The sequence below is a fragment of the Rhinatrema bivittatum genome, chromosome 12, assembly GCF_901001135.1.
Source record: "Rhinatrema bivittatum chromosome 12, aRhiBiv1.1, whole genome shotgun sequence".
Taxonomy (NCBI): Eukaryota; Metazoa; Chordata; class Amphibia; order Gymnophiona; family Rhinatrematidae; genus Rhinatrema; species Rhinatrema bivittatum.
The window spans coordinates 32,978,534-32,990,418 of record NC_042626.1 but is presented as its reverse complement, the minus strand read 5'-3'; the positions used below and the strand labels follow the sequence as shown (position 1 = coordinate 32,990,418).

Below are 11,885 nucleotides of genomic sequence, written 5' to 3'. Positions count from 1 at the left end.
CGGCACACATAAATCCAAAGGATTTACGCGCATAACCCTTTGAAAATCTGGCCCTATGCGTGTAAGTTTCTCAAATTTTCAGAGCAGACTTATGCGCACAAATCCACTTTGAAAATTATCCCATAAAATCTATACACACATACTTAACACTGGCTAAAATGTATGCAGAATTGTTTCTCAAAAATGTATACATATAGGAACATAAGAACATAAGGCTTGCCATACTGGGTCAGACCAAGGGTCTATCAAGCCCAGTATCCTGTTTCCAACAGTGGCCAATCCAAGTCACATGTACCTGGCAAGTACCAAAACATTAAATAAATCTCAAGCTACTATTGCTTATTAATAGCAGTTTATGGATTTTTCCTCTAAGAACTTACCCAAACCTTTTTTAAACCCAGTTAGACTAATTGCTCACATCCTCTGATAATGAATTCCAGAGCTCAACTATGCACTGAGGGCCAGATTTTAAATGCCCTGCACGCGTAAATCCGGCCGGATTTACATGTGCAGGGCCTTCGCGAGCCGGCACGCCTATTTTGCATAGGCCGCAGCGCGCGCAAGTCCCGGGGCTTCGTAAAAGGGGTGGGGAGGGGCAGAACCGAGGGCGTGGCACCAGCCCTGGGGCATGATCAAGGCCTCCGGCCCAGCCCCCGGGTCGGGTGATGGCGCGCCAGCAGCCCGCTGGCGAGCGCAGATTTACAACTGCTTTCAGCAGGCGTAAATCTGCCAACAAAAGGTAGGGGGGGGGGTTAGATAGGGTGGGTTAGGTAGGGGAAGGGAGGGGAAGGTGCGGGGGGGTGGAAAGAAAGTTCCCTCCGAGGCCGCTCCGATTTCGGAGCGGCCTCGGAGGGAACAGGCAGTGCGCGCCGGGCTCGGTGCGCGCAGGTTGCACAAATGTGCACCCCCTTGCGCGCGCCGACCCTGAATTTTATAAGATAAGCACGGCTACGCGGCTACGCGCGTATTTATAAAATCTGCCTCTGAGTGAAAATGAATTTTCTTTGATTTGTTTTAAATGAACTACTTGTTAACTTCATGGAGTGTCCCCTAGTCCTTCTATTATCCGAGAGAGTAAATAACCGATTTAAATTAACTTGTTCAAGTCTTTTCCTATCATATCCCCCCTCAGCCTTCTATTCTCCAAACTAAACAGCGCTAATTTCCTTAGCCTTTCCTCATAGAGCTGCAGTTCTATGTCCCTTATCATTTTGGTTCCCTTCTCTGCACTTTCTCCAGTGCAACTATATCTTTTTTGAGATGCAGAGACCAAAATTGCACACAGTATTCAAGATGTGGTCTCATCATGGAGCGATACAGAGGCATTATAACATCCATTGTTTTATTTGCCATTCCCTTCCTAATAAATCCTAATATTCTGTTTGCTTTTTTGATCGCCACAGCACACTGGGCCAATATTTTCAATGTATTATCCATTATGACGCCTAGATCTCTTTCCTGGGTGGTAACTCCTAAGATAGAACCTACCATTGTGTAACTACAGCAAGGGTTATCTTTCCTTATATGCATAACTTTGCACTTGTCCATGTTAAATTTCATCTGCCATTTGGATGCCCAATCTTCCAGTCTCACAAGTTCCTCCTGTAATTCATCACAATCCGCTTGAGTTTTAACTACTCTGAATAATTTTGTATCATCCGCAAATTTGATAACCTCACTCATCGTACCCCTTTCCAGATCATTTATAAATATATTAAAATGCATTGGTCCAAGTATAGATCCCTGAGGCCCTCACTGTTTACCTTTTTTCCAATGTGAAAACTGACCATTTAATCCTACTCTCTGGAAATACAAAAGTATGAGCCCAAGTCCACACTCTTCCCCATCCTTACCTCTGGGAACGCATCCATTCTGTCTAGATATACTTACATGCATACATGACATACGCACGGAAGTTTACCCATATATCAGGCGGACAATTTTTGTAAAAGGCCATTTCTGTGCATAACACACCATTTTACCTGTTGAAGTTCCTTCGAAAATAATCCTCTGTGTGCGTTCAGAAGTTGTCTAATCCATAATTTACATTCTCCCTTCCATTTCTACTAGCTGTATCAGCATTCTACAGGTGCAGGAGGTAAACTTTCTTGGCTGAGCTACCTAACAACAGCTTGGTGACAAGGCTGGTTTCTATCAAACTCAGCGTCATCTCAGCGTCAGGTCTTTTCAATTAGTAATGAGCTCTATTTGTTCGGCACTCAGCAGCCACTGCGTAAACAAAAGCTCAGCCTAGAGATTTACTGATATCAACAGAATTCTTGCAAAAGCTGCTCAGAGGGGAACATGTTTACAGGTGAGAATTTCTTTACGGTTCAGTTTCAAATCTAAACAATCTGACTCCCAATGGCTTTTGTCTTGCTCTCATCCTACATCTCAGTTATCTGAAACTAACAGTGTTTTGCAGTTCAGATAAGTGTAAATCTGGAAAGTATTATCCTAGGGCTTCCATCATATAAAAAGTATTCCAGAAGTGCTGTCGCAGGACTAATAAAGGTAGGGGTCAAAATAGCAGAAACTGGATTAAAATGGAACAAGTAAAAAATGCGAAGAAGATCCAGGAGCAAAAACCTGTTTATTCATAAAGAAGAAATGTTTACTTCAATGTGTTCATGCATGAAAGCAATGCTTTTGGTCACACAGAGAGCTTGGGACACAGAATTTTAATTTGCTTTTCTAGGTCTCTCCTGGAAATGTTTATAACTGTTCTTTATGGAGGTAAGTGAGTTTTTCATAGCCTTTGTTTCCTTGTATCCTAGAGCACCTGATAGATCTTGAAGTATGTGAGAAAAAGATTACAAACATTTTTTTTAACACTTAACTTGATGACTGACTGGTAGCTTAAGAAAACAGAGTTCAAAGGCTACTTGAGATGGCCCTTCACCTTGTCTTGCATGGCCTCTGTCACACATCTAGATATTAAGAGGAAATGCTAGTTGCTCTTGAAAAGTCCCTCAAGTACAAATTAAGATATAGGCAACGCACTACTTCAGTGAGAAAATGCAGATGTAGTGGCATAAAATATCAAACTGCAAATTGAAGTAGAACCACACAACACCCGAGTGCCAAAAATTTTTTTTAAATGAAAAACCCTCAAATATGAGCAGGGCATAAGCTAAACAAAGCTTTTTATGAACTGTTCACTTATATAAATGCAACTTTTTATTTGTTGCCAAGTGTAACAGAAATGCCTGCTCAATGTATATAATCACAGGGAAAAACACTTTGGTAATACAATTAAAGTGTTATGATTCCTGCCAGCGGAGCTAATCCCCGCGAGCAGGCCTCTCACCTCCCTTTCCTGATGCAGCCGGACGCTGCCACCGCTGGCCCTTCATTGCGGCAGAAGCCGCGGACTCTGCTTGTCTCACACGACCAGGAGGCCGCCCATCAGTCTTCTCTTCGCCGCGGCAGGAGCTGCGGACTTCAGGGTCTTCTTCGCGGCATGCCGCCGACATTCTCGCGTTCCGCAGCCAGAGAGGACGCAGTCCCCGGTCTCTCCTGGTGACCGGAGCTGCCTTCAAGTCCTCCGGCGCAGGCCAGCTTCTCCTGCCTTCAGTGTCTTCAGCGGCAGCATGGCCGGTCTCCAATGTCCTGTCCCCTTCCTAAGGGGCAGACCCGCGTCTTCTTCCCCTTCTTAAAGGGGCAGCATAGGTGGGGTCCACCTGGCCCCACAGGAAGTCAGCTCTCCTGGTTTCCTGTGCCAGCCCTATTTAAGGGCTGCTTCTCCACTTCAGCTTTGCCTTGCATTGGAGTTACTTGCTCCTGGAAGTCTCGCCTTCCAGAGCTCTGTCAGGACTTTGTTGGGGCTCCATGTCTCATCTTGCTTCCTGAGTCTTCGTGGCTTCCTGATGTTCCATGTCTTCATGTCCTGAGGTTCCTAGTCCAGGCTTCCTGATGTTTTACCTCCTGATGTTCCTGAGGTTTCTCCCTCCTACGCTTCTTTCGAGTCCTCCTGACCCTCCAGCTCCTATGGTTCTCCAGATGACACCTTGCCTCATCATTGGAGTCTCGTCTCAGCTGGATTCTCGCCTTATTCTTCCAAGTCCTCTTGACTCTCCAGCTCCTGTGATTCTCCAGATGACACCTAGCCTCGTCACTGGAGTTTCATCTTAGCTGGATTCCCTTCCTGCGCTTGTCCCGCTCTCCGTGTGGTCCGTGACCAGCCTCTTCAGGTTGTGTAGGGTGCGCAGTGGAACAGGGTGGTCCACGACCAGCCCATTGGGTCTGCCCGTGTTGGTGGGTGTAGGGCACCCTGAGAGACAGTGCCAATGTCCGAACCTTCCCAGCTTCTCGTCTTGTCCGAGAGTCTTCCAAGTTCCTCGTCTCGTCGAGAGTCTTCCAAGATACTCATCCACTTCCAGAGTCTTCTCATCCATGTCTTGAGTCTTCTGTGTCACAAGGCCTCCATCTGCCCTCATCCTCAGTCCGGCCTGCTGCTTCTTGCCGATACCTAGCGGCAGGTCCAAAAGGGCTGGGAATGGTCGGAGGACTGTTCAATAACCAACATAATGTTGTTGGCTTTCCAGAAGCATGCAGGTCCAGCAGAGGGTCATACTTTGTCTTCGCCCATGCTGAGACACGCCTCGCCAACCCTCAGTGCTGTCTTGGATTCATCTGGGGTCGTGCCGAGGCCCATGAGCACACATTCTCCTTAAGTTGGGATCGCCCTCCTAGCGGTCCCAAAACACAACATAAAGCCACTTGATTTCTGTTATAAAAGTTACTTCATTTTGATAACCCCATGCAACAAATTGACATGACACTTATCTTTGAGAAACCGCAAGTGCGTCAAAAAAATCAGCTCTGCTTCGCCCGACACAGAACCATGTTTCGTGGCCTTCGTCAGGGGCTATTCTTTATAAAGCTGAAAAGGAACATAGACTGTGTTTAGTAGGGATGTGAATCGTTTTAGGACGATTAAAATTATCGTCCGATAATTTTAATATCGTCTTAAACCGTTATGGAACACAATACAATAGAGATTCTAACGATTTATCGTTATAAATCGTTAGAATCGTGAGCCGGCACACTAAAACCCCCTAAAACCCACCCCCGACCCTTTAAATTAAATCCCCCACCCTCCCGAACCCCCCCCCCCAAATGACTTAAATAACCTGCGGGTCCAGTGGCGGTCCGGAACGGCAGCGGTCCGGAACGGGCTCCTGCTACTGAATCTTGTTGTCTTCAGCTGGCGCCATTTTCCAAAATGGCGCCGAAAAATGGCGGCGGCCATAGACGAACACGATTGGACGGCAGGAGGTCCTTCCGGACCCCCGCTGGACTTTTGGCAAGTCTTGTGGGGGTCAGGAGGCCCCCCCCAAGCTGGCCAAAAGTTCCTGGAGGTCCAGCGGGGGTCAGGGAGCGATTTCCCGCCGCGAATCGTTTTTGTACGGAAAATGGCGCCGGCAGGAGATCGACTGCAGGAGGTCGTTCAGCGAGGCGCCGATTTTTCACGATTTTTCACGATATTTTACCCCCCCAAACGGCAACAATACGATTCCCTCCCCCTCCCAGCCGAAATCGATCGTTAAGACGATCGAGGACACGAATCACATCTCTAGTGTTTAGTAAGTCATATTAATCCTTATGTCTATTCAAAAAAAGAAATACATACATGTCTGTAAATATGAGGGGTTTTTTAGCTGATAGAATGTGGCTACGGCGTCTCAGCAAGGGATTCGCCATATTGAAACTACCGGTTTTATAGTGCACTGCACTTACAGACCAATCATCGGAGATAATTCATATCATTCGCCAACATTGGCACATAATGCAACTTCATTCTGTTTTTTTCTGAACCTCTTTTAATTTCATTCCAAAGAGGACCAAATATAAAAAATCAAATTGTCAGGGCAGCAACTACCCCCATTACCAGCTATACGGGAAATTTCAATCACAAAGCATGCGGACAATGTGACATGTGCTCCAGCACTTTACCAGGGATAAGTTGGCAACATCCTATCACTGGAAGGGTTTACAAAAAGAAGTTTGATTTGAATTGCAACTCAGACAATGTAGTTTATGTCATTCAATGTAATTGCCCACTTCTTTATGTGGGACGTACCTCTAGACCAATAAGAATACATCTAAGAGAACATCGGAGTCGCTCGCACACAAAAAACTTGGAGGCGCCTATCGTTAAACATTGCCTGTCAGCTAATCATGATTTCATGCAATTGCACTGGACTATACTGGACATGGTCCCTCTAAATACTCGTGGGGGAGATCCCCGCAGTCTTCTGAACTATAAAGAACAGAAATGGATTTTTGAACTAGCTACAGAATCTCCACAAGGCATGAATGACAGCATCGAGTGGATGTCATTGATTTAAAATACCCTTTCCGGTTCCTTCATTTCCCTGATTGGCCAGCACACAAGTCGGCAGAGCACTATAAAACCGGTAGTTTCAATATGGTGAATCCCTTGCTGAGATGCCATAGCCACATTCTATCAGCTAAAAAAACCCTCATATTTACAGACACATATGTATTTCTTTTTTTGAATAGACGTAAGGATTAATATGACTTACTAAACTTCTTTAAAAAGAATAGCCCCTGACAAAGACCACGAAACACAGTGCTGTGTCGGGTGAAGCAGAGCTGATTTTTTTGACACTCTTGCAGTTTCTCAAAGATAAGTGTCATGTCAAATTGTTGCATGGGGTTATCAAAATGAAGTAACTTTTACAACAGAAATCAAGTGACTTTAATTGTATCACCAAAGTGTTTTTCCCTGTGATTATATACATTGAGCGAGCATTTCTGTTACACTTGGCAACAAATAAAAAGTTGCATTTATAGAAGTGAACAGTTCATAAAAAGCTTTGTTTAGCTTATGCCCTGCTCATATATGAGGGTTTTCACTTAAAAAATTAAAAAATAAAAAGAAATTAATTTTTGGCACTCGGGTGTTGTGTTGTTCTACTTCAATTTGCATATATTTCTTACCACATAGAATACCAGTTCTTTTTGTTACATTTATAAAATATCAGACAGCAATTAGAGGCTAAAGTTATAACTAATTATAACTCCATCTCCTCCTAACCTGTCCCTAACCTCATACCTAATTTCCTAAAATCCCTTTACTTTCCAGCTCTGTTTAACTCAGCTCAGTTAATCCTAAATGATAGTTCTGTTTTAAAAGATTCTACTTGTTTTATGTTCAAATATATATATTCTTACTTTTGTTAAATGTATAATGCTTATTTAATCCTGTTAAATGTATAACGCTCTGGCGTAAGTTCCTGTTCATTGTACACCGACGTGATATCTTTGATGAGCGGCGGTATATAAAAAACTATAAATAAATAAATAAATAAATAAATAAAGTTTTGCATTGTATTTCTCTTTGAATAGACAATGAAGAGGCCCTTTTTAACATCCAGTGCAAAGTCCAATTGCTTTTGCAGAGCATCAAGAGTACCTGTCACTGTGATGACGGTAGGCTGAAATGCATCACTACTCTTTTAATTCCCACTCTGGTCCATCTAATCCGTTTCTAGTTTGAGCTATGAAGGCAGGGGACATATTCAGTACTATATGCACAGTCCTCCTAAACCCTGGCCTGGATTTTCCAAAAGAGGGAAAGGATAGACCTCCAAAGCTTAAGGCCTAGAGTAAGCTTCTTTTTGTAGGGGGTAAGCTCAAGCTCTGGATACTTGAGTGGGGTGTTCCAAAAATAAAAACTATGTACCGAATCATTACTGCACTTGTGTAAATTAATATATCTCAGCATCCTTATTTTATGTGCCCTATTGTAAACCGTTATGACGGATCCTTCTTAACGACGGTATAGAAAAGATTTAATGAAATAAATAAATAAATAAATACTGTTCTGTTTGACACAATGGAAATGAATTGGCACCAAGTGCATTTCCTTCTTGTCTCATCTATAATCCCCTCAATAAATCAAATACAGAGTGATCTGTGTCTGTTGTCCCTTAATCTTTTCCCAAGGCCACTGACTTCCCTGGGCCTCATTAGTACTGAAAAGAATTCTCTTACCCCTTAAGGATCTCCCTTTCACAATAATTGCCCTCCTTTTCTGTTCTCTTGGCTGAAACTGCTGTGGGGTCCCAGTTTTCTCTCTCCTCCCAGCTCTGGATTCCAGCTGGCATTGAATCAGATGTTTTGGTCTGAAGGATCCAAAAATACAGCAGGTAGGGATGAATCCTTTTTCTTCCTCACTTCTCTCTTTTGGGCAGAAAGGGAGGGCAAAAAAACTCCTCCTAACATAAATCCACATACCCTCAAATCACTCAAAAATCACTAATACCTCTTTTTTGCAGCAGCCTCCCATGAGTTTGTTGTGGTAAGATTTATCTATTTATTTAGTTATTTATTTAAAACTGTTTACATACCGCTTTTACAACTAAAGTTGGCCAAAACAGTTTATAAATAAAAACACTCATAATAATAACATAAAAACATGTAGTGAAGTAAAAAAAAAAACCATAATAAAAACTAAATAAAAATACAGAGAAAGAAGATTAAAAAGTACTGACATTCGTGCGTGTGATTGCTTAGGACTGAAATCGTTTGGAGGGTGACATACCAAAGGCAGCAGAGAATAAGTGAGTTTTCAATTTTTAAAAATTCTTTTGGGTTTGCAATCTGCCTTAAAAAATCTGGGATGGAGTTCCATAATAATGGACTGGCAACTGAAAATATGTGCTTTCTAGTTGTGTCAAGCCTGGCTAGATGGATTGAGGGAACTTCGAGTAGACATTTTTTTAGGGATCACAGGTGTCTGGTTGGTATACACAAAGAACAGAGCACAGCCATATGGATGAGAGGTTATGCATAAGGTTGTGTATGATGGATAGAATCTTATATTGAATTCTAAACCTAATGGGAAGCCAGTGGAAGGAGAATAAAACTGGTGAGATATGTTCTTTCTTGGAAGAGGCTGTCAAGATGTGAGCAGCAGTGTTTTTAATTAATTGCAAAAGGTGAAGAGCATAGTCAGGAAGACCAAGGTAACGTATGTTGCAGTAATCTAGACCACTGACTAACAAAGATTGCAATGCCATATGAAAATCATCAGGGAAAAGTAAAGGGCACAGACATTTTAGTAGGTGAATTTTGAAGAAGAGGTTTTTAACCCTGTCACTATGTAATGTGACATAGATAGTTTGGAGTCAAGAATAACCCTGAGATTTTGGGCTTTGGATGTTAAAGGAATGAAAGTAGCATCAAGAGTCAAATATGAAGGAGGACTGCATGTAGAATGTGAAATTGTAGATAGGTGAAGTGTTGCGGTCCCGGGCCATCCCCGAGGTAGGTGGGGGGACCGGGCTCAGCTGTTCCGAGGCCTCCACGGGCCTGCAGGCCCTCCAGCGCATCTCTCCCTGCTCGGGAGAGACACCCACGATCTGGCGTGGCTGGCCTCGCCCCCTAGACGCGCGCACGCGAGGAGGAGTCCAATTTAAAGAGGCCAGCGTGGGAAACCTTCAAGCCAGCCCTGGATGATGTCAGAAGCCCTCAGGGTATTTAAACCCTGCATCTGGACTCCCTCAGTGCCTTGCCACGAGGTTCCTCAGGTTTCCTGACTTGCTAGTTGCTGCAAACTCTTGGACTGCTTCTGTCTCTGACCGGGCTTGCTTCCTGACTTGTCTCCTGCTTCCGTCCCTTGGTTTTGGCATCGACATCTGACTTCTGGCTTCCGACCCGGCTCCATCCCATGACTTCGTCTTCAGCTTCTGTTCCTGGCTTGGTATTGACTTCTGACCTCTGGCTTCCAACCCGACTCTGTCCACTACTCCGTCTTCTGCTTCATCCCTGGCTTTGGTTCGGATCTCTGACTCCTGGCTTCTGAACCAGCTTCGCTCCTGGACTCCGACTTCGGCTTCTTCCTCACCTCAGGTATCCGGTACTTGCTGGCTCAGAGGATTCTCCTAAATACCAGTGGCCCGGGCTCTCACGGACTCCTCCCGGGGGAGCCGCAGGCTTCCGAGGGTGAAGTCTCTTCAGCCACTGCCTGAGTCCTTGGTCGCATAAGACTCCACCTAAGTCCAAGAGGTCCGGGTCCCTACGGGCTCCTCCTGGGGGGACCTCAGACTTCCCGTGGTGAAGCCTCTTCTGAGTCTCTGCCGAGCCGCCTCCCGGCTGGGGCACCTGCTGTGATCTTCCATAGCACACCATCCACTGTCCCAACCGGCCCAAAGGTCCATGATCGTAATTTCTTCTTTTGATGTATTTCATTTTAAACAACTGTGAGCTAACCAGGAATTGATAGTTTTGATATAGAGACTTACGGAGGATAGGGTGTTTGACCAGGATGAACTGTAGGCAATGAAAAATTGGATATTGTCTGCATAGATCTTGAACTGAATACCAAGGCCGTCAAGTAGGTGACAGAGAGGTAGGAGGTAAATGTTAAATAAAATGGCAGAGAGAAATGAACCTTGAAGAACACCAGAGGAAAGAGTATAACATTAGGAGGAATGAGACCCTATATTCATTTGTTTGGGGTGATTGAGTAAGTAGGACGTGAGCCATTTAAGAACAGTATCAGAAAGACCAATAGATTGTAATCCAGAGAGAAGAATTTGATAATCGAATGTATCAAATGCGGCAGAAATGTCTAATAACACTAATATATAATCAGTAGAGTTGAATCTGTGTAGTATAGTGTCAAAGGAGATCATTGTTTCTGTACTGTGTCCTTTTCGAAAATCATGTTAATTTGGGTGTAAAATGGCATTGTCAGATAAGAAGTCAGTAAATTGATGTAGAACTACAGATTCAATTATAATTTGCAAGCGAAGTGAGAGAGGCGATGGGACATAGATTGTTAAGATCAGATGTATATGAAGTTTCCTTCCTTTGAATTGGGAGAATTGAAGTTTGTTTAAGAGTATCCAGAAATGTACCTGAATTGAGCAATTGGTTAACTAATTGACAAATGAAAGGACAGGCAATGCTACCTAAAGCTTTTAAGAAATGACCTGGGCATGGTTTAAACAGAGAAGAGATTTTGGGGGTTGATTTTTAAAGCAGGGTGCGCCCATCGCACATGGATGTGCTGATTTTATAACACGAGTGCACTGGCATGTGCATGTTATAAAATTGGATGGCCGCTTGCAGGGGGGGAGTGAATTTTTGCTAAATACGCACGGCGATGCAATAAAGCCTCCCCCAGTTCCCTTCTAGTCTGCTCCAATTAAGGAGTGGACTGGGAGGGAACTTCCCTACCCCCTATATAAACTTCTTCCCTCTTCCCCTCTTCTCCCCAGCCCCTAAATCTAACCTATCTTTCCCAAACTTTTTTTATTACTTACTGCTCCTCTGGAGCAGCAGTAATCTCCGTGTGCCAGCCGGCTGCTGGTGTGAGCTTCCCTGGGACAACATTGAATGGCGCTGTCCCAGTCTGCCCCCTGTGTCCCCCCCCCCACTCCCCCACCCCTTTTGGAGAGGCCCAGCACTTGTGCACATTCCGGGATTTGAGCGCAAGGCCCAGCCACACGCAGTATTTACATGCATGGGCCTTTGAAAATGTACTTGTTAGTTTTTTGGAGGATGCAAGCTATTGTGGTAAGGTCAACTAAGGTAAATGAAGACCAGGTAGTAACTGTGGGAGGCCATTTTGCTTTGTGGTAGGGAAGAAGAGAGAATTCAATTGATATATTAAAAATTTTGTTTTTAAAGTGATTAGCTATTTTATTATATAATACATTGTCTACTGATGTGATACAGCTTTGATGAGTAGTGGTTAGAGATTTAACAATGTAAATAAAACAGAAGGATTTCCATTAGCAGCAGAAATTTTGTTTGCATAGAATATTTTCTTTGCAATGCTGATTTCTTTCTTATACTTTGTAGGCAGCTGAAGAAACAATGTTTGGTTTCAGAGGAGCAGTGTT

At 43.8% G+C, this 11,885-nt stretch overlaps 1 protein-coding gene across 3 annotated transcripts in view; it reads left to right on the top strand.

Annotated features, from left to right (window-relative positions):
* The first annotated feature begins 2,180 nt into the window (after positions 1 to 2,180).
* LOC115074487 (uncharacterized protein CXorf65 homolog) overlaps positions 2,181 to 11,885 on the top strand; it is a 30,109-nt gene continuing 20,404 nt past the window's right edge. For 2 of the 3 annotated variants that reach the window (XM_029573974.1, XM_029573976.1), the window contains exons 1-3: positions 2,185 to 2,314; positions 2,699 to 2,736; positions 7,378 to 7,461. In XM_029573974.1, coding sequence (XP_029429834.1) covers positions 2,712 to 2,736; positions 7,378 to 7,461 — 109 coding nt within the window. In that variant the 5' untranslated portion in view covers positions 2,185 to 2,314; positions 2,699 to 2,711. Of the gene's footprint in view, positions 2,315 to 2,698; positions 2,737 to 7,377; positions 7,462 to 11,885 lie in introns of all 3 variants that reach the window. The other variant, XM_029573975.1, reaches the window with a different exon arrangement.